Source organism: Heptranchias perlo, chromosome 25, assembly GCF_035084215.1.
Source record: "Heptranchias perlo isolate sHepPer1 chromosome 25, sHepPer1.hap1, whole genome shotgun sequence".
NCBI classification, from domain to species: Eukaryota; Metazoa; Chordata; class Chondrichthyes; order Hexanchiformes; family Hexanchidae; genus Heptranchias; species Heptranchias perlo.
This window is the reverse complement of record NC_090349.1, coordinates 26,142,649-26,161,350: the sequence shown is the minus strand read 5'-3', so window position 1 is coordinate 26,161,350 and position 18,702 is coordinate 26,142,649. Positions and strand designations below refer to the sequence as shown.

General features: G+C 39.0%; 1 protein-coding gene across 2 annotated transcripts in view; it reads left to right on the top strand.

Moving 5' to 3' along the window:
• LOC137342127 (E3 ubiquitin-protein ligase RNF34-like) overlaps positions 1–17,942 on the top strand; it is a 32,626-nt gene extending 14,684 nt beyond the window's left edge. For both annotated transcript variants that reach the window (XM_068005811.1, XM_068005812.1), the window contains 4 exons: positions 6,110–6,172; positions 11,409–11,622; positions 11,704–11,736; positions 16,738–17,942. In XM_068005811.1, the coding sequence (XP_067861912.1) occupies positions 6,110–6,172; positions 11,409–11,622; positions 11,704–11,736; positions 16,738–16,922 (495 nt within the window). In that variant the 3' untranslated portion in view covers positions 16,923–17,942. The remainder of the gene's footprint in view (positions 1–6,109; positions 6,173–11,408; positions 11,623–11,703; positions 11,737–16,737) is intronic.
• The last annotated feature ends 760 nt before the right edge of the window (positions 17,943–18,702 follow it).

Here is an 18,702-nt window from a genome sequence, read left to right as displayed (position 1 = left end):
GCTCTTATATTCTATGCCTCGGCTAATAAAGGCAAGTATCCCATATGCCTTCTTTACCACCTTATCTACCTGTTCCGCCGCCTTCAGGGATCTGTGAACTTGCACACCAAGATCCCTCTGACCCTCTGTCTTGCCTAGGGTCCTCCCATTCATTGTGTATTCCCTTGCCTTGTTAGTCCCTCCAAAGTGCATCACCTCGCACTTTTCCGGGTTAAATTCCATTTGCCACTGTTCCGCCCATCTGACCAACCCATCTCTATCGTCCTGCAGACTGAGGCTATCCTCCTCGCTATTTACCACCCTACCAATTTTTGTATCATCAGCGAACTTACTGATCATACTGATTAAGGAGAAACTTCTTTACCCAAAGAGTCTTAAGAACGTGGAACGTACTACCACAAGTAGTTGAGGCAAGTAGCATAGATGCATTTAAGGTGAAGCTAGATAAGCACATGAGAGAGAAAGGAATAGTAGGGTTGGATGAAGTTGGGAGGGAGGAGGCTCATGTGGAGCATAAACGCCAGCATAGACCAGTTGGGCCGAATGGCCTGTTTCTGTGCTGTAATTTCAATGTAACTCGATGTATAGAAAACTACCAGCTGATGGGAAGAGATTTCCATGGCAAGATTCTACCCAAAAGTAGTTTGCAGGTTTTCTGCTCTACATTTATTCAGTACTATAAGCTAACAAATTGCCATTTAATCCTCTAACTTGTATGGCCGGGAGTTTGTAGAAAATTGCCTTTGTAATTATCATTTCCCTGGCAGAGTGTATATACTTGCATTAGTTTTGTCTTTTTCCTCTGCACATGCAGATTCTACAGCCTAATATCCATTACTTCTTAAGGTGGTTGGAAGTTCATTCTAACTTATTTATTCTAGCTTCTTTATTGAATTAAACAGATGTATATTGGAATGAAATATTCAATGTCTTTTATTCTGGGGCACTTTTGATGTTGCTTAAGGATAGGCCAGCTAGTTGCTGTTTGTTTTATTCTAATAGGTCTTGTCCTTTTCCAGTCAGAGGCCACTCTACTTGACTGGTTGCTGGCTAATTTGTATCCCTTTGGAATAACTGCAAAGAATCTTGTCTGTTCTTCAAATAATGCTGTTTCAATACAGTAACTTACATTTTTAAGTTAAATTTGTGAAAGGCAGTGTTACTTTTTTTGATTGATGTTCCAGAGGCCAGTTTCTCAGAATGATCAGTAGGAACTATTTTGGTTGTGTGTGTTGATGACTCTCTTCGTGGGGAACTAATGACTGGCAATTCTGGAGGATCCTCTGCAGCTGTAAACAAGTGTAATCCCTTACTCCTGGATAAAACAGCTCAGTCACCCATGTTGAAAAAAGAGCTGACTGATCTGTGCATTGGGATCTGTCCAGTGGCCTTGGAATGATTGACCGATGAATCATTAGTGAAAACACTAAGGATTGTGTGTGGCACTTTAGTTGGCCAGAATTTCTATACAGTCCCCACTACTTAAAACATCCACGTTTAAAATGGGCAGTCGCTTATATCGGCCAAAAAACGATAACCATTATCCATTTGCATTAACGTCAATTTCGAAGTTGCTGGTTATAACGTAAGTGCTGTGTTTATTTCGGGCAGAAACAGCTGTGTTTACTCACGTTTAGGTGCACTGAATGTTAAAATAAAATTACCATCCCCATATTGTAGCAGTAATACTAATTAAGCTGCATCAACAAAGAAATCACTCAACTATTCACCTTTTGCAACAAAAAGAGAGACAGATTTTAGGTACTTAAATCTGCCAGTTTTGTAAAGGTGCCAATTTTCCCTGGTGCCCGGTTATGTTCTGGGATATGGACATACATTATACAGACTGGGGGGAGTTTCCCTAGGACCCGGCCACCGGCTGGTACTGTATTTACATGGAGCGAGCCGTGAAATGAGGAAATGGAACATCGAGATTTCACTGTCAGTGACAGTAAAATCTGTTTATTCATTTCCTGAATTTTTTCCCAGTTTTTCCTGCACTATCCGACAGAGAAAATTTATATTAGGTCAGGGGTTTGATTCAGTTTGTTTCTCACTGTTTGTTTTCTTGATTATATGCCGCATTAACTAACCTTGCAATGTAGGAACATTAGATGAACCCGCTATACCGGCCATCGCATTCGCACGATCGCTCCCGCTATAAGCGGTGGGTACTGTATATAAATTTGCTATTTTAAAAAAAATCCATATTGCCCCTAGCCTAGTTTGCAGTGGAAAATTTGTTCCCTATCTTGGATTGACCCCAGAATAAAGTCTCCAGAGTAAATGAGACTCTAGGAACGACACACAAACATTCAAATAAATGCATCTGAATATTTTGGTACAGAAAATGTACTTGCAGCAGGAGAGTCCTCCAAAGAGAAAGTACAGTATTTAAAGAGATTCTATAGAATTTGCCTGTGGATGCACAGGCCTATAATGGAATTCAATATGGAGCCTTATTTTATTGGAAATATTTACTTGGCCTTTGTTAATCGCTGAATAACTAGTGGTAGTGCACTCATTTTAGTCAAAAAATCATCTCTCTAGAATGTTTTTGTAATGTTCAAGTAACTTTATTAAATCTCAAGAAATTACCTTCTCAGCTAAAATGAAAATCAAATGTCACTTGGTGAATAAAAATCTGAACTGACTTTAATTTTCTCCTTTATTTTCATTGTGGTTTTATCAAGCAATGCACTTTATGAATGCCTAATATAATGACACATAATGACTGAGATAATCAATCAGTCCAGTGATGATGGCATTACATCAGGGAGTTGAGGATACTGTCTTGCCATTTTTAATTGCAGTGATAAAGTTTAACTGTGTGCAGTTCTTTTAGATGGAGGAAACTGAAAAATATCTGTCCTGTTATAATGGAAATGTTTTCTGGGCAAAAATTGCAATGCTGCAGAGAGATGTACACAGTTGTTGATGCTGGTCAATGTTTTCTTGTTTTATGATAGAAAAATAGCTGCTTAGAAGTCACGGGAGCAGACATTTTGTATTAAAAAAAACTCCCTTGCAGGACGGGAATTGGATTTCAGTATTTCAGATATGTAGCGTTTCGGACATTTATGACATGATTACAAGTAATTTTCTTTTACAAATCAGAGGTAATTTCTGCAGCAGTTGTACATGGTGAAATGAGACCAATGAAAATTATTAGATGTGCATGTCTGTTTCCTACATTTACAATTAAGTTGTAATTCTAACTTACACTTCTTTTTTATGTGGGAGGTTTCTTTGTGGGATTACAATACCAAGCGTGCACTGTTTTTATTGGTGAACTGAACTGTTCAATGCAATGTTTTGCACCTTGCTTCTATCAGATAGTGTGGTTGAAATTGAGAACTCTTAATGTGAGAAACTGTGGAAAAGAACCCATTTCCACATATTCTGATATATAAAAAACGGGATGATATGTTAGAAGGATCATCAAATGAGGCCATATGGGTTGAGCTAAGGAACAAAAAAGGAGCAGTCACACTACTGGGAGTGTACTATAGACCCCAAACAGTCAGAGGGAGATAGAAAAGCAGATATGTAGGCAAATTTCTGAGAAGTGCAAAAACAGTAGGGCAGTAATAGTAGGGGATTTCAACTACCCTAATATTAACTTGGACACAAACAGTGTGAAGGGTATAGAGGGCACTAAATTCTTAAGTTGCATTCAGGGATCTGGGTGTCCTCGTACATGAAACACAAAAAGTCAACATACAGGTACAGAAGGTAATCCGGAAGGCAAATGGAATATTGGCCTTTATTTCTAGGGGGATGGAGTATAAAAGCAGGGAAGTCATGCTACAACTGTACACTGTGCTGGTGAGACCACACCTGGAGTACTGTGTACAGTTCTGGTGCCCTTACTTAAGGAAGGATATACTTGCATTGGAGGCAGTTCAGAGAAGGTTCACTAGGTTGATTCCGGGTATGGAAGAGTTGTCTTATGAGGAAAGATTGAACAGGTTGGGTCTATATTCATTTGAGTTTAGAAGAATGAGAGAAGATCTTATTAAAACATAAAAGATTCTGAGGGGACTCGATATGGTAGATGCTGAGAGGATGTTACCCCTCATGGGGGCATCTAAAACTAGGGAGCATAGTCTCAGAATAAGGGTCTGCCCGCATAAGACGGAAATGAGGAGGAATTTCTTCTCCCAGAGGGTCGTGAATTTTTGGAGTTCTTTACCTTAAAAAGCTGTGGAGGCTGAGTCATTGAATACATTCAAGGCTGAGTTAGACAAATTTTTGATCAGCAAGGGAGTCAAAGGATATGGGGAAAGGGAGGGAAAGTGGAGTTGAGGTAAAAATCAGATCAGCCATGATCTCATTAAATGGTGGAGCAGGCTCGAAGGGCCAAATGGCCTACTCCTGCTCCTATCTCTTCTGGTCTTAGAGAACTTTTTTAGCCAGTACGTAGCATGCCCAACAAGAGAGGAGGCAGTTCTGGATTTAGTTTTAGGAAGAGAGGCTGGGCAGGTGGAAAGAGTATCAGTGGGAGAGCATTTTGGTGGTAGTGATCATAATTCAGTTAGTTTTAGCATAGTTATGGAAAAGGACAAAGATAGAACAAGAGTTAAAGTTCTCAATTGCGGAAAGGCCAATTTTACTAAACTTAGAAGTGATTTAGCACTGCACTGGAAACAGCTACTTGAAGGTGAATCAATGTCAGAGCAATGGGAGGCATTCAAGGGGCAGATTCAAGGAGTGCAGAGTAAACATGTTCCCACAAAGAAAAAGGGTGGGGCTGCCAAATCTAGAGCCCCCTGGATGTCAAGGAGCATACAGGATAAGATAAAACACTGGTTAGGCCACAGCTTGAGTACTGTGTACAGTTCTGGTCACCACATTACAGGAAGGATGTAATTGCACTAGAGAGGGTACAGAGGAGATTTACGAGGATGTTGCCAGGGCTGGAGAATTTTAACTATGAGGAAAGATTGGATAGGCTGGGGTTGATCTCTTTGGCACTGAGAAGGCTGAGGGGTGATTTAATTGAGGTGTACAAAATTATGAGGGTCTTAGATAGAGTGGGTAGGAAGGACCTATTTCCCTTAGCAGAGAGGTCAATAAGCAGGGGACATAGATTTAAAGTGATTGGCAGAAGGATTGGAGGGGAGTTGAGGAAATATTTTATCACCCAGAGGGTGGTAGGGGTCTGGAACTCTCTGCCTGAAAGGGTGGTCGAGGCAGAAACCCTCAACTCATTTAAAAAGTACCTGGATGTGTTCCTGAAGTGCCATGACCTACAAGGCTATGGACCAAGTGCTGGAAAGTGGGATTAGGCTGGGTGGCTCATTTTCGGCCAGCATGGACACGATTGGCCAAATGGGCTCCTCTGTGCCATAAATTTTCTATGATTCTGTTGTGCAGTGTGTCTTGGGGAACACTGTACCATTGGGCTGCCTTATCTGAATGTGAATAATTGCTGGTTCATTGCACAGCATTTGGTGTTTCATATGTACATATTTTGCTACATGATGAGTTCTAGTGAAATTGCATGGATCCCAAAAATGAAACAGTACGAACAAATTAAATAATGTTAATTAACAATTTGAGTGGTATTAACGGACACCTGGGAATAACTCATCTGCCTGCCTTTGTGGTGATATTAGACGAGTACTGTATATGTCTATTCTGCTGGTGGTCATACTGCATGTACTAGTTTGATACTAATTAGTTATGTGAGCTGAGAGCACAGATTTACACTGCCAAAGCCACATTGCTCTCTGAACAGGTAAAATAAAGTTCTGCTCACCATTTTCAAGGTATCAGTTAAATGTTGACATCTGGGCAGTCATTTCTTTGCAAATGCTGCAAAGTTCAAAATCAAGTTTAAAAAAGTTCCTGGATCTTCTCAAGCTTGCTTCACAGCAGTTGGTTATGTTGAGGTATTGAGACTACCTCCTCAACCTAGTCTCACACCAGCTCCCAGAATTCAGTTATGGTGACTTAACTCGCTGGTTATACTGTAGTTTTTGCAGTGAATCAATGAGAGTAACTGCAGAACCACTGGGCCATGATTGTTTCTGTATCCTCTCTGGAACTACCTTTTGGAGTTCCTGGAATATATGCTTATTTTATTTCTTTTTTTTTTAAACAGGGGAGAGAAGATACAACATTTCCAATGAATAGAGGATCTGAATCACAACAAAATCAGGAATATGTAAGTGTTACATTTTAGGGTTTCACAATAGATATTCTACTGTGATTCAGCATCAATGACCACTTCCATAAGTGGACTTTGCATTCCCTGTGATCCAGACCATGTCTTTACCTGCCCAATATCTAGGTAAACAATAGCGAACACTTGCCACGGTCCTCTGGCTTCTGGAATGTATCACGTACTGCCTCATGATTTCTCTCTTATTTGGTAAAGGTATTGAATATACACTAGATAGTACCAAGGCTCGAGCTATAAACCAAGACTATTTATTTAATGTGGAACAGGTTAATGAATTGAATTGAGTACAAAAGTTTATATACTTTAATTTACCAAATTTGCTATCCTCCACAACATTTCAAAATAATAAAGAAGCTTCTCAGAGTTATCTTTCAACATATGTTGAAAATGGATGTTCACTTCTTACACGGTGAACTACTGCCATGAGTCAAACTAGCCCAGCTTGTCTGTTGGCTGGAGACTGTAGACTGTAGATTGAAGTATTAACTGCAGGTCGCCCAACTGGAAGCTCCTGGCCACAGAGTTGCCTGCCAAATGACTACAAAGAAGCACTGGATCCAACCCTATGTGCAACCTGGCTCACGTCTGCATCCCAGACACAGCTATCCATCGAAGAATCACTAACCCAGGATGATTTGATTCTTCGATCCTGTGCTAAGTGACATTAAACTATTGGTTCAAGAACCTGTGAAGACCTCACAGAACAAAAGACATTAACTAAGTAGCATTTTTAATTACAATTGCCATTTGTTGTTAATAACATAGTATGTTTGTCTCCCGTTTGAATTAACTGTAATGCATTTTGTTTTGTCCATCCAGTCATCAGACACCATAAAACAGGTGCAATCCAATGCTTCTGCATTTAATCTACAGTAGCCATGTTAAAACGACTTTCTGTTTCAACAGGACCCAGTCAGAAGCTTACTGATATGTGAACATTCCCCATCAGTAACCATTCAGACAACCTGTCTGGGTTTCCATCCACTTGCATGGTCTGATTGGTGCCATTGTATGCGAAGGACTTCCAGAACAATGCATGTCTCTGCTTTGCCCTGAGGTGTGGATAATAGCCAGACTGCTCAGTAAATTCTCTCCAGCTTGCAGAAAATTAATGTAAGGAGTCTTTACAACACCAGGTTATAGTCCAACAGCTTTATTTGGAATCACAAGCTTTCGGAGCTTTCCTCCACGAAGGAGGAAAGCTCCGAAAGCTTGTGATTCCAAATAAAGCTGTTGGAAGACTCCTTACATTTGTCCACCCCAGTCCATCACCGGCATCTCCACATCACAGAAAATTAATAACTGATAACCCAATATGTATATTGTTACTAGTAATAAGGAATTCAGATCAATAATCTAATAGACAAAGATATATTTTGTCATGGGCTTAAACTTACATTTAAAGAAATATCTGTACTTAGTCCATTTGACTAGCTTGTGGACTGCTTTATAGGAATAATATCAAACATCATGAGACCATACCGCATCCCATGTAAACCTGGAAAGTGGAGGATATGACAGGTTCTAAAAATCTCGTTTTCATTTTGGTTACGATGCAAGAAATAAAATCATAGTTTTATTGACTGATTTTCAGCAAGTTTCCTTTTGTTTGTGATACCATCACCGTGCCATTATATTTTGGGTGACTAAGTTTATAAATTTGCCATATATATATGGCAAATTCATTACTCAACTGAAAGTTGTAGGTGGACAGATGTGTACCAAATTTGAACGGACTAAATACAGAACTCAACTTTGACCGCAGCAGATTGAAACAATTTATCACACAAATGTATTATGATGAAGACATGCTACGTAATAGGAATCAATTTTGAACCTTCCAATTCAGCTTTTATGAAATACATCTTGGTTAAGTCAGTAACTAACTTTTTTTTGCAGGAAAAATAAGCCGGAAACTTGTATGAATGTAGAGACCTTGTATTTGCAATGAACAGTTATGTTACCTAACGTTGTCCTGTAAAGATCTTGGTCTTGAAAATACGGAATGAAGCGTAGCACAAATTTATCAGCACTGTTTTTGATCACCAAGAAGCTACTTCAATGGCTGTTTTGCTGAATGTGATGTCCAATACAGACCAAGACGGTTTCTGGTTTGATCGGCAGTCTGATATTAGCCAGCATTGTAGGTGTGCTACAATTGAATTCAATACCAATGGAGCTAGGAAGGGGAAAATCAGTTAGTGTTCCTGGTCACCATCCAGCAACTCTTGCATGTAAGAGGACTGAGTGATAAGACAGTGTTTGGCTTTCATGTTCCTCACTACTAAGTAGCCAGCTTATACATTAATAACGGCCGCTTAAGTGAAGGACTGGAGGGTGACCAACCCCATATAACCATATCCCATTCGGGCAGGAAGGAAGGAAAAAAATGGACAACAACACATCAGCAAAAGAATGAAGTAATCTGTCTCTGCATGAAACTTGCTGAAATCCCTAATTGTGTTCCTGTGATCTACAGGGTTTTTTGGCACTATAACTCCAACAAGAACTACAAAATGTATTCACTGGTCTTCCTGTTTTGGATTTCTAGTCATAGTAAGGGGATCTTGCTGTGGATCATTTTAGCTGAAATCTCTAATTTGAGCAGGCCAGACCATATTAAGGGTTATTGGCATTTTGAAAAAATTGAAATTTAACAAATATTCTGTGCGGCTGTGTTTTTATTCGAATTTATCTTCATTTTTGAATGATTACTCTTAGTTTTTTGACCATGCTTGCCCTTAATTTAACAGTATCCTACATAAGATTAAGTGAAGGGTGAAAATCCAATATCTGGGTTTACAAAGATTTACCTGGATAATCTAAAGGTTTATTCAATGTCCAACACACGCGGCTCATTTGTTAAACGCAAGTTATATGGAGATGAATTTAGGAAGCAGGGAAGCTAATTTAAAAGATAAAGAGATGAAGACTCACTGAACACAAATTAAGTGAACAGTGAGCAGCCTGGTAGCACAAGGGACTGATTTATTAATGTGCTATGTCACAGTAGTAGGATGCAAAATTGTGTCTAATTTCTCAAATACTGAGACTAATTTCTGTTGGGTCCCCCACAAGGTCTTACTCGCTGTAGCATGCTCCTTCAGAGCTTTGCTTGGCTGATAGTGCGTCTCTGGCCCTCATGGCAGCGAAGGTCCCTATATTCTATGTCCGGAGGTCGAGAGGCAGGTGCTTCTTGGCCTTCGAGGGAGCATTTCCAGGTCTCTGACTGTCTCGTAAGCAGGCCGGGCAAAAACCGACTCAGCGGGCCCCATGGTGCCTTTGCCGCATCTGGTGGTGTGACCACGTCATCAATAGTCAGATCCGAAAGATGACTGCCTTTTACTTTAATACAGAAGGCTGAATCACTGAAACTGGTGCTTTTATTAAAAAAATGCATGTGGGTAGTGAGATGAGATTCAGATGTTGCAAATACAGTTTCTATTTTGTAAGCATTGTGTTACTGATTGAATTAATTTCCCCACAGCCTTGCCTACCACACATAGTCCTGCCAGTTGAGCTGAGTGGCATACAAATGCTGATGCACTGAAGGAGCAAATGTGTCTGCTAACCAGGAATAAAAATGGCCCACTCCAAAAAAAAATCATAGGCAGTATTTCCAAAGGACTATGGTAGGGAACTAATTTTCCAAAAGCTAGTCTCTTAAAATGAGGTCTGGAATGTTGGTAAGAATATGCTGGTGATATCTTAAAGGTGCAGTTAATTTTTGAAGTAGTGATAATCAGGAGAGAGATCTCAGCTATATGAAAAGTCATTTTGGTCACCCTCTACCCTGAGACTCGAGTTCGTATCCAGTCCTGAATGATGAATGAAAGTTCCTGTATGAATGAGTCTGGAGAATCTCCAACCACTTCCTAGTTATTGGTGCATAGCACAAATTGAGGGTAAATTGGTAACCTCACTCAGAAAAACTCTCCTTATGGGTAAATGCATTGGTCATTTAGTGCTGAGTTATCTGATTCCCAGCTGGAGTAAATTAACCAGGGTCCTGCATTTATATTAGCACCTTCAGAAAAGATGGAGGAGAGAGAACTGGAAAGAACATGCCTAAGAAGTATAAGACACAAAATTGAAACATACTGGCTTAAGTGTAGTTTAAAAAAAGACTACTGGTGTGGGAAATGGAAATGTTTCCACCCATCCACTAGGTGATGCTCTTCTGCGGCGGTTTAAGACAGAGTACAGGGACTGTTGCTCTGTATCTGGCCAGACGATGCCTAACAGAGTACAAAATGTGAAGAATTCCACTTTTCCCTGCACTGACATCCCTTGCTTCGAGCACATACATTTAAAATGGTACAGATACATCAGAGTAAATCCAAATACAAAAATTAACTTTGGTTCAAATCAGCATTGTTAAAATAGCGTTCAACTCACTTCTGACTGTTGATTCGTAGACGTGTAGATGCACTGAAGGAACATATGGGTCTGAACCTGAAATAAAAATGGCCTATTCCAAAAAACATGTCAGGAATTAATAAGTTCATAAATATTGTCCCCAGTGATGTATATTAAATATCATGTAAGCTAAAATGAAGGGAAAACTCAACCCTCTTGTTGAATTGTAAACAATTTTACAACACCAAGTTATAGTCCAGCAATTTTATTTTAAATTCACAAGCTTTCGGAGGCTTCCTCCTTCGTCAGGTGAACGATGTGAAAATGAAATCCTTGAAAAATGGTAGAGCTTTAAAAATGTCTGCATTTGAATCAGGACAGGAACAGGCTCAACTGTAATCTTTCTTCCCTCTCTTTCCCATAATTGAGTAGCACACTGACTGAATTTACACTGGAAGAATAGCCACTTGGACCAGATACCAGAGGACTGCTGGCTTTTGTGCCATCGTAAAATGGCACATGTCAGAAGACAAAATTGAAAAGGAAAAAAGCCCGATGTATGTTTAAATACATTTTCAAAATATCAACTAATGTGATTGTTTTCCCGCAAGAAATTATGACATTGAAATATTTATCAATAATCTTAAGATTGCCTTGAAAATTGATTTCACAGATTAATTTCTTCCATTGAGAATATTTTAAAATTTTGCTGAAATTCATCAAATTGATGTTGAACTTCAAGTGACATAGTTCAACAAGTTTACAAAGAACACTGTCCTTTTACCTCAGTTCATTTTAAATGCAAAATATTCCATAACCTGAAGTCTACTTATACTTATACTGTGGGATTTTCTTGCAGGCAAATGGAACCAATGATGACATTCCACCTAAAAAAACACGAGCCTCATTATCAGATCTGTCCAGTATTGACGATGTTGAAGCATTGACTGTTCGTCAGCTGAAAGAAATACTGGCTCGCAACTTTGTCAGTTATTCAGGGTGTTGTGAAAAATGGGAATTGGTGGAAAGAGTGAACAGATTATTCAAAGAAACAGAAGAAAATCGCAAGTTTTGTAAGTTTGTCTCAAACTTTTTATTAGAAATGTGTTCATTTAGTTCAACAAGTGACTTTTAAAACTTTTTTTTTGTTGTAGTGGAAAATGGAAATACTCCAGCTGTAGCTGCTGGTAAGTAGTCAACTTTACTTGAGATTTACAGGAGTTGAGAGGAAAGTATTTTGCAGTTAATGGTGGTGGTGGGGGAGGAGTAGAAGTATAGGCAAGGATCAGGGCATTTCCATATTAATACAGAAAATATTAAGCTCAGGAGCATTTTGATTAACCTTGTTTGATTTTAAAGAAATGCGTCAATTTTCTTACTATCCGAAGTCCTGGATTTGGGTTTCTCTCACTGCTAGGCTGCTGCAGTTATGTCATCAAAAAGGAACATCCCCATATGACATGGAGTAGCTGTAGGAAATAGCCATGACTTCCAGACAGCCTGCATTGTTATTGAGCTTCTCTGGTGCCATGGGGATGTCAGGAAATCAGACTAGTGGATGGATGCGCAGGGGACAGAATGATTTTCTGGAGTCCTGAGCTTCTGTATTGACATTTGGATCTGTTGGGAGTCATTGCCTTGTCTTGTATAGAGCTACTCCTGGTTGCATAAAGATACTTCCTGCTTGTGATGTTGTTAGAGTGCCCTAGCAACAAGAGAAACTCCACTCTAAGGGCTCTACGTTGATAGGAAAAGTTTTTTTTTATAAAATGGGGCAGTACTTTGATGAACCACAAGTAGTCCTATTACACATTCCACTTAATCTGCATCTGCAATTGAGATCTACATTGATGTCCTCAATCTTGTCTCTTATAGGTAGATATTCTTTACATGTTTTGTAGATACATCAAGTTACATTGAAACTACAGCACAGAAACAGGCCATTTGGCCCAACACATCCATGTCGGCGTTTATGCTTCACACGAGCCTCCTCTCTCCCTACTTCATCTAACCCGATCAGTAGACCCTTCTATTCCTTTTTCCCTCACGCGCTTATCTACTACATTTCCCTTAAATGCGTCTATGCTATTTGCCTCAACAACTACTTGTGGTAGCACATTCCACATTCTTACCACTCTTTGGGTAAAGATGTTTCTCCTGAATTCCCTATTGGATTTATTAGCAACTATTTTATATTTATGACCTCTAGTTTTGGACTCCCCCACAAGTGGAAACATTTTCTCTGCATCTACCCTATCAAACCCTTTCATTATCTTAAAGACCTCTATGAGGTCACCCCTCAACCTTCTCTTTTCTGGAGAGAAGAGCCCCAGCCTGTTCAGCCTTTCCTGATAAGTATACCCTCTCAGTTCTGGTATCATCCTTGTGAATCTTTTTTGCACCCTCTCCAATGCCTCTATATTCTTTCTATAATATGGAGACCAGAATTGTGCACAGTACTCCAAGGTTCTATACAAGTTTAACGTAACTTCTCTGCTTTTCAATTCCATCCCTCTAGAAATGAACCCCACTGCTTGATTTGCCTTTTTTATGGCCTTAATAATGTCACTACTTTTAGTGAGTTGTGTATCTGTACCCCTAGATCCCTTTCCTGCTCTATCCCATTTAGACTCTTTTTATCCAAGTAGATACAGCTAGTATTTAAGATATATGGAAAAGTCTGCTTTCTAAATTCAGCTAACTTGCAGAACTGCAGTTTTCATAAAAGGTAGGATTTATGGTTGAGAGTTGTCATGGAAAGTGAATTTTTGAACCAATCTAACTTCCATATGTTAATTAGCATAAACCCATCAGGTTTTGTAGATCCGTTATTCTAACGTGTAATCACTTATGCCACTGCTACTTTGCAAAAACAAATAATTGCCGGGGTCTGGAATGAATTATTTTTTTTTAAGAGGTGTTATTGTATCCAGATGTACTTATTAACATAAAATTTTAATAAGTAAATTAAAATAAAATTCCTATTGATTGCTGCTACACACCTTCATTGAGATACCGATGTAATAAAGAACTTACTGAATTTTCTTACCAGTACAAATAGTGAGGGTGCAGGTCAGCAGAAATTGATCACATTCTGCTCACATTCAAAATGAAAGTCCTGACAAGGAAACATGAATACATTTGTTATCTTGACATCTATTTTTTAAGCTTCTATCTCTGTAATTGGTAGCAGAATTGCAACAATAAGAAATGTCATGGCGAGTACTCTTAAGTTTGAAGGGATTTTAACCATGTGGAATTTTGTTCAGTAATACAATGGAATAGTTACACCACCTCCACCCCCTTACTTTGGCTGCTCTATTTCATACCTCTGACTCTTCTCTCTCTAATAAGTTGAAAACTAAACATTTTATAATTAATATGGAAGGTGAGGACTTTTGAAACTGCACTTACTATTACGGAAATGCTATAGTATTTACCAAAGTGCACATCTTCAAAAATTGCAATTTGGATCGAGCAAATTTAGGATCTGTTTTTAACATGGTCAAAAAGCAAAAAACTGCAGAATCTGAAAAACTGAAACAGGAGATGGTGGAAACATCATTAGTGGTTTGACAAATCTATTAGAGTTTTTTGAGGGTGTAACTAGCAGGGTAGATAAGGGGGAACCAATGGATGTAGTATATTTGGATTTTCAAAAGGCATTCGATAAGATGCCACATAAGAGGTTGTTACTCAAGATTAGGGCTCATGGGATTGGTTGTGCCGATGACACAAAGATTGGTGGCATTGTAAGCAATGTAGATGAAAACATAAAATTACAAAAGGGATATTGATAGGTGATATTGAAGGGCAAAACCATGGCAAATGGAATTCAATTTAGGCAAATGTGAGGTCATCAAAAAAGGATAGAACAGGGTAGTTTCTAAATGGTAAAAAGTTAAAAACAGTGAATGTCCAAAGGGACTTAGGGGTTCAGGTACATAGATCATTGAAGTGGCTTATACAGGTGCAGAAAATAATCAATAAGGCTGATGGAATGCTGGCCTTTATATCCAGAGGACTAGAGCACAAGGGGGCAGAAGTTATGCTACAGCTATACAAAACCCTGGTTAGACCGCACCTGGAGTACTGTGAGCAGTTCTGGGCACCGCACCTTCGGAAGGACATATTGGCCTTGGAGGGAGCGCAGCATAGGTTTACTAGAATGATACCCGGACTTCAAGGGTTATGTTACGAGGAGAGATTACACAAATTGGGGTTGTATTCTCTAGAGTTTAGAAGGTTAAGGGGTGATCTGATCGAAGTTTATAAGATATTAAGGGGAACAGATAGTTTCTTTCTATCCACCCTATTTCCGCTGGTTGGGGATTCTAGGACTAGGGGGCACAGCCTAAAAATTAGAGCCAGACCTTTCAGGAGTGAGATTAGAAAACACTTCTACACACAGGGTGGTAGAAGTTTGGAACTCTCTTCCACAAACGGCAATTGATACTAGCTCAATTGCTAAATTTAAATCTGAGATAGATAGCTTTTTGCCAACCAAAGGTATTAAGGTATATGGAGTTAGATCACAGATCAGCCATGATCTTATCAAATGGCGGAGCAGGCTCGAGGGGCTGAATGGCCTACTCCTGTTCCTATGTTTCTTCCTATGGTTGTAATATATTAGCTTGGATTGAGGATTGGTTAGCGGGCAGAAAACAGAGTAGGAATAAACTGGTCATTTTCAGGTTGGCAGGTTGTCACTAGTGGGGTGCCGCAGGGATTGGTGCTTGAGCCTCAGCTATTTGCAATCTATATTAACGACTTTGACGAGGAGACAGAGTGTAACGTATCCAAATATGCTGATGTATAAAGCTAGGTGGGAAAGTAAGTTGTGAGGAGGACGCAAAGCGTCTGCAAAGGGATATCGACATGTTAAGTGAGTGGGCAAGAAGGGGCAGATGGAGTATAATGTGGGGAAATGTGAGGTTGGTAGGAAAAATAGAAAATCAGATTATTTTTTAAATGGTGAGAAACTATTAAATGTTGGTGTTCAGAGCAATCTGGGTGTCCTTGTAAAAGAAACACAAAGTTAACATGCAGGTACAGCAAGTAATTAGGAAGGCAAATGGCATTTTGGCCTTTATTGCGAGGGGGTTGGAGTACAAGAGTAAGCAAGTCTTGCTGCAATTGTATAGAGCTTTGGTGAGACCACACCTAGAGTATTGTGTGCAATTTTGGTCTCCTTACCCAAGGAAGGATATACTTGCCTTAGAGGCAGTGCAACGAAGGTTCAACAGATTGATTCCTGGGATGAGAGAGTTGTCGTATGAGGAAAGATTGAGTAGAATGGGCCTATACTCTCTGGCGTTTAGAAGAATGAGAGGTGATCTCATTGAAACATATAAGATTCTAAGAGGGCTTGACAGGGTAGATGCTGAAAGGATGTTCCCCCTGGTTGGAGAGTCTAGAACTAGGGGACAGTGTCTCAGGATAAGGGGTAGAACATTTAGGATTGAGATGAGAAGGAATTTCTTCACTGAGGGTTTTGAATATTTGGAATTCTCTACCACCGTGGGCTGTGGATGCTCAGTCGTTCAGCATATTCAAGACTGAGATCGATAGATTTTTGGGCTCTAAGGGATGTGGGGATCGAGCAGGAAAATGGAGTTGAGGTCGAAGATCAGCTATGATCTTATTGAATAGTGGAGCAGACTCGAGGGGCTGTATGGCCTACTCCTGCTCCTATTTCTTATGTTCTTATGAAAGTAAGGTCAGTCAGCATCTGTGGAGAGAACAAACAAGTTAATGTTTCCAGTATGGACCGTTCATCAGTTCTGACAAAAGGTCCACACCTGATAAGTTAACTTGACTTATCTCCACAAGATCAGTTTATACTTGTACTGCTCAGTTCAATAATTGAAACTTTAAAAATGAAAAGTGCTACTGTACTATCACCTGGGATCATAGCTTATTCTTTACATTAGATTTTGTTATGAAGAACTAGCCACAGTACTGAGTTGGAAACAGTGGTGATCTAGCATTTAAGAATCCAGTCATACCATGTTATTTTGCATTGTAGCACACCCTGAAAATCAATGTGCAAGAACAGTTGCACTATTGCAATTCAAAAATGAGTTTAAAGTATATAGGCACTGCCAAAGTAGTTAGTGTTAGTTGTTAGTGTTCTTAATCAATTACCCAATTCTTTTTCTGTAAATCTAATGCTATCTACTTTTCAGTTGAAGAAAAGATGCAGCTGGGCAGTGACGAGAATCTCTGCAGGATCTGTATGGATGCAGTGATCGATTGTGTTCTCCTGGAATGCGGACACATGGTCACCTGCACCAAATGTGGAAAACGCATGAGTGAATGCCCTATTTGTCGACAGTATGTTGTAAGGGCAGTGCACGTCTTTAAATCTTAAATTTTGGAGGTGCTTCAATGAAAGATCATTGAGAGATGATTGTGGCTTTTCCTGCTAAGATACATGAAACTCAATGGGAAAAATGTTCTGACTGTATCAATGACAGTAATGTGTCATGGCAATTTTGGACAGTGGTAGAATAACAGAATTTCTTTTAATTTACTAACAGTTATCATTGCTTATTACTGGAAGCCTTAAATAAATCAGTGCAAAACATGACATACAACCTTAAGGTGCAAAAAATAGAAATTACTGACTTATGTTATACTGTTAAGATTTATCAAAGATAGGATCCAGACGAAATGAAGGATATGCTGGAAAAAAATTGCAAAGATTCTATTTTAAATTTTTCATATCACTTTTATATGTCTCCTAAAACATTTACTATTTAATGAATTAATAATGTATGGTGTGGTAGTATAGCTATTGTGTGCGTGCGTTCTGGACATGAATTGAGCATTTAGCAGTGCCCAACTTGTCTGCAGCAACAACTTCTGAGAACAGAAAGGAGACCTCATGAGCAATCTTGTACCATTCCCTGCCAACTACCTTGTTTTAGTTTTTCATTTTTGCTTTCAGTACTTTTTGTTTATCATGTTTTTGAATTTCACTTCTGCAATTTGATTGCATTAAATTAATTTCTTTATTAAGGAGTAGCAATTCTGTCACACTAAATTGAATTTTGACTAGTTCTGAAATTAGTTAAATCAAAAAAAACATATGCAACAATGTTTTTGATCCTGGAATTTCCCGTGCTTTCTTTGAACAGAGTTTGTTGTGGAGCTGATTGTATTTGACTTCCCACTACTGATCATTTTTTTTGTTACGCAATTACTTTTAACTCGAGCTCTGTTCCTTCTCTCTATTACAACTTCATTTTGCCCTCTCTGCATGTTACCATGGAACAGGGTTTGTTTGAACTCAAAGCAAAGCTGAATGCTAAAAAGGAGTAAAATATCTAATATGCTGTTTTATTTTATTGACATTAGATAATGTGTATAAAAAAAATCTGCATTTAAATTGGTGCATGTGTTTTGTCTGTTATTTCTATATGCAATGATTAAAGTTACCTATAGAATCACCTTTTCTACATCTGGAATGCCAGCAATAGTATTATTTGCCTGAGGCCCCTGCATCTCAGATAGTGTTGAATCTACCATTATGCATAAATATCAGTTCCTGCAGGCTATCTGTGTAGCACTGGCAGCCTCTTATTCCTTAGGCTACAATAGCAACTGAGTTTTTTTCCCATCAGTTTAAAAATTTGAGGTGAGTTTTGACAGCAAAGCTATTTTCAAGGGATTTTAGAGAATAAAGTGGTTTTTAAGAACATAAGAAATAGGCCATACGGCCCCTCGAGCCTGCTCTGCCATTCAATAAGATCATGGCCGATCTTCTACCTCTACCTCAACTCCACTTCCTCGCCCTATCCCCAGATTCCCTTAGTATCCAAAAATCTATTGCTCTCAGTCTTGAACATACTCAATGACTAACCATCCACAGCCCTCTGGGGTAGAGATTTCCTTATCCACTTTACCTGCAGTGGGTAAGGAAAACCTAATTTATTCAAAGGAATGTTGTAAAATGCTAGGTCTACAGAATTTTTTTACTTATTTTACCCACATGGTTTTGTGCTAAATTGGTTAGACATTTTTGTTGTAACAGAAATGTTTTCCCCCCCTGCCAGTGTCCCATTGATGTTATAGTTATATTTGTTGGTTTCATTTTATTTCACTTGCAATTTGGACGTGTGTGTGTGTCTCAATGTAAATACAGGGCC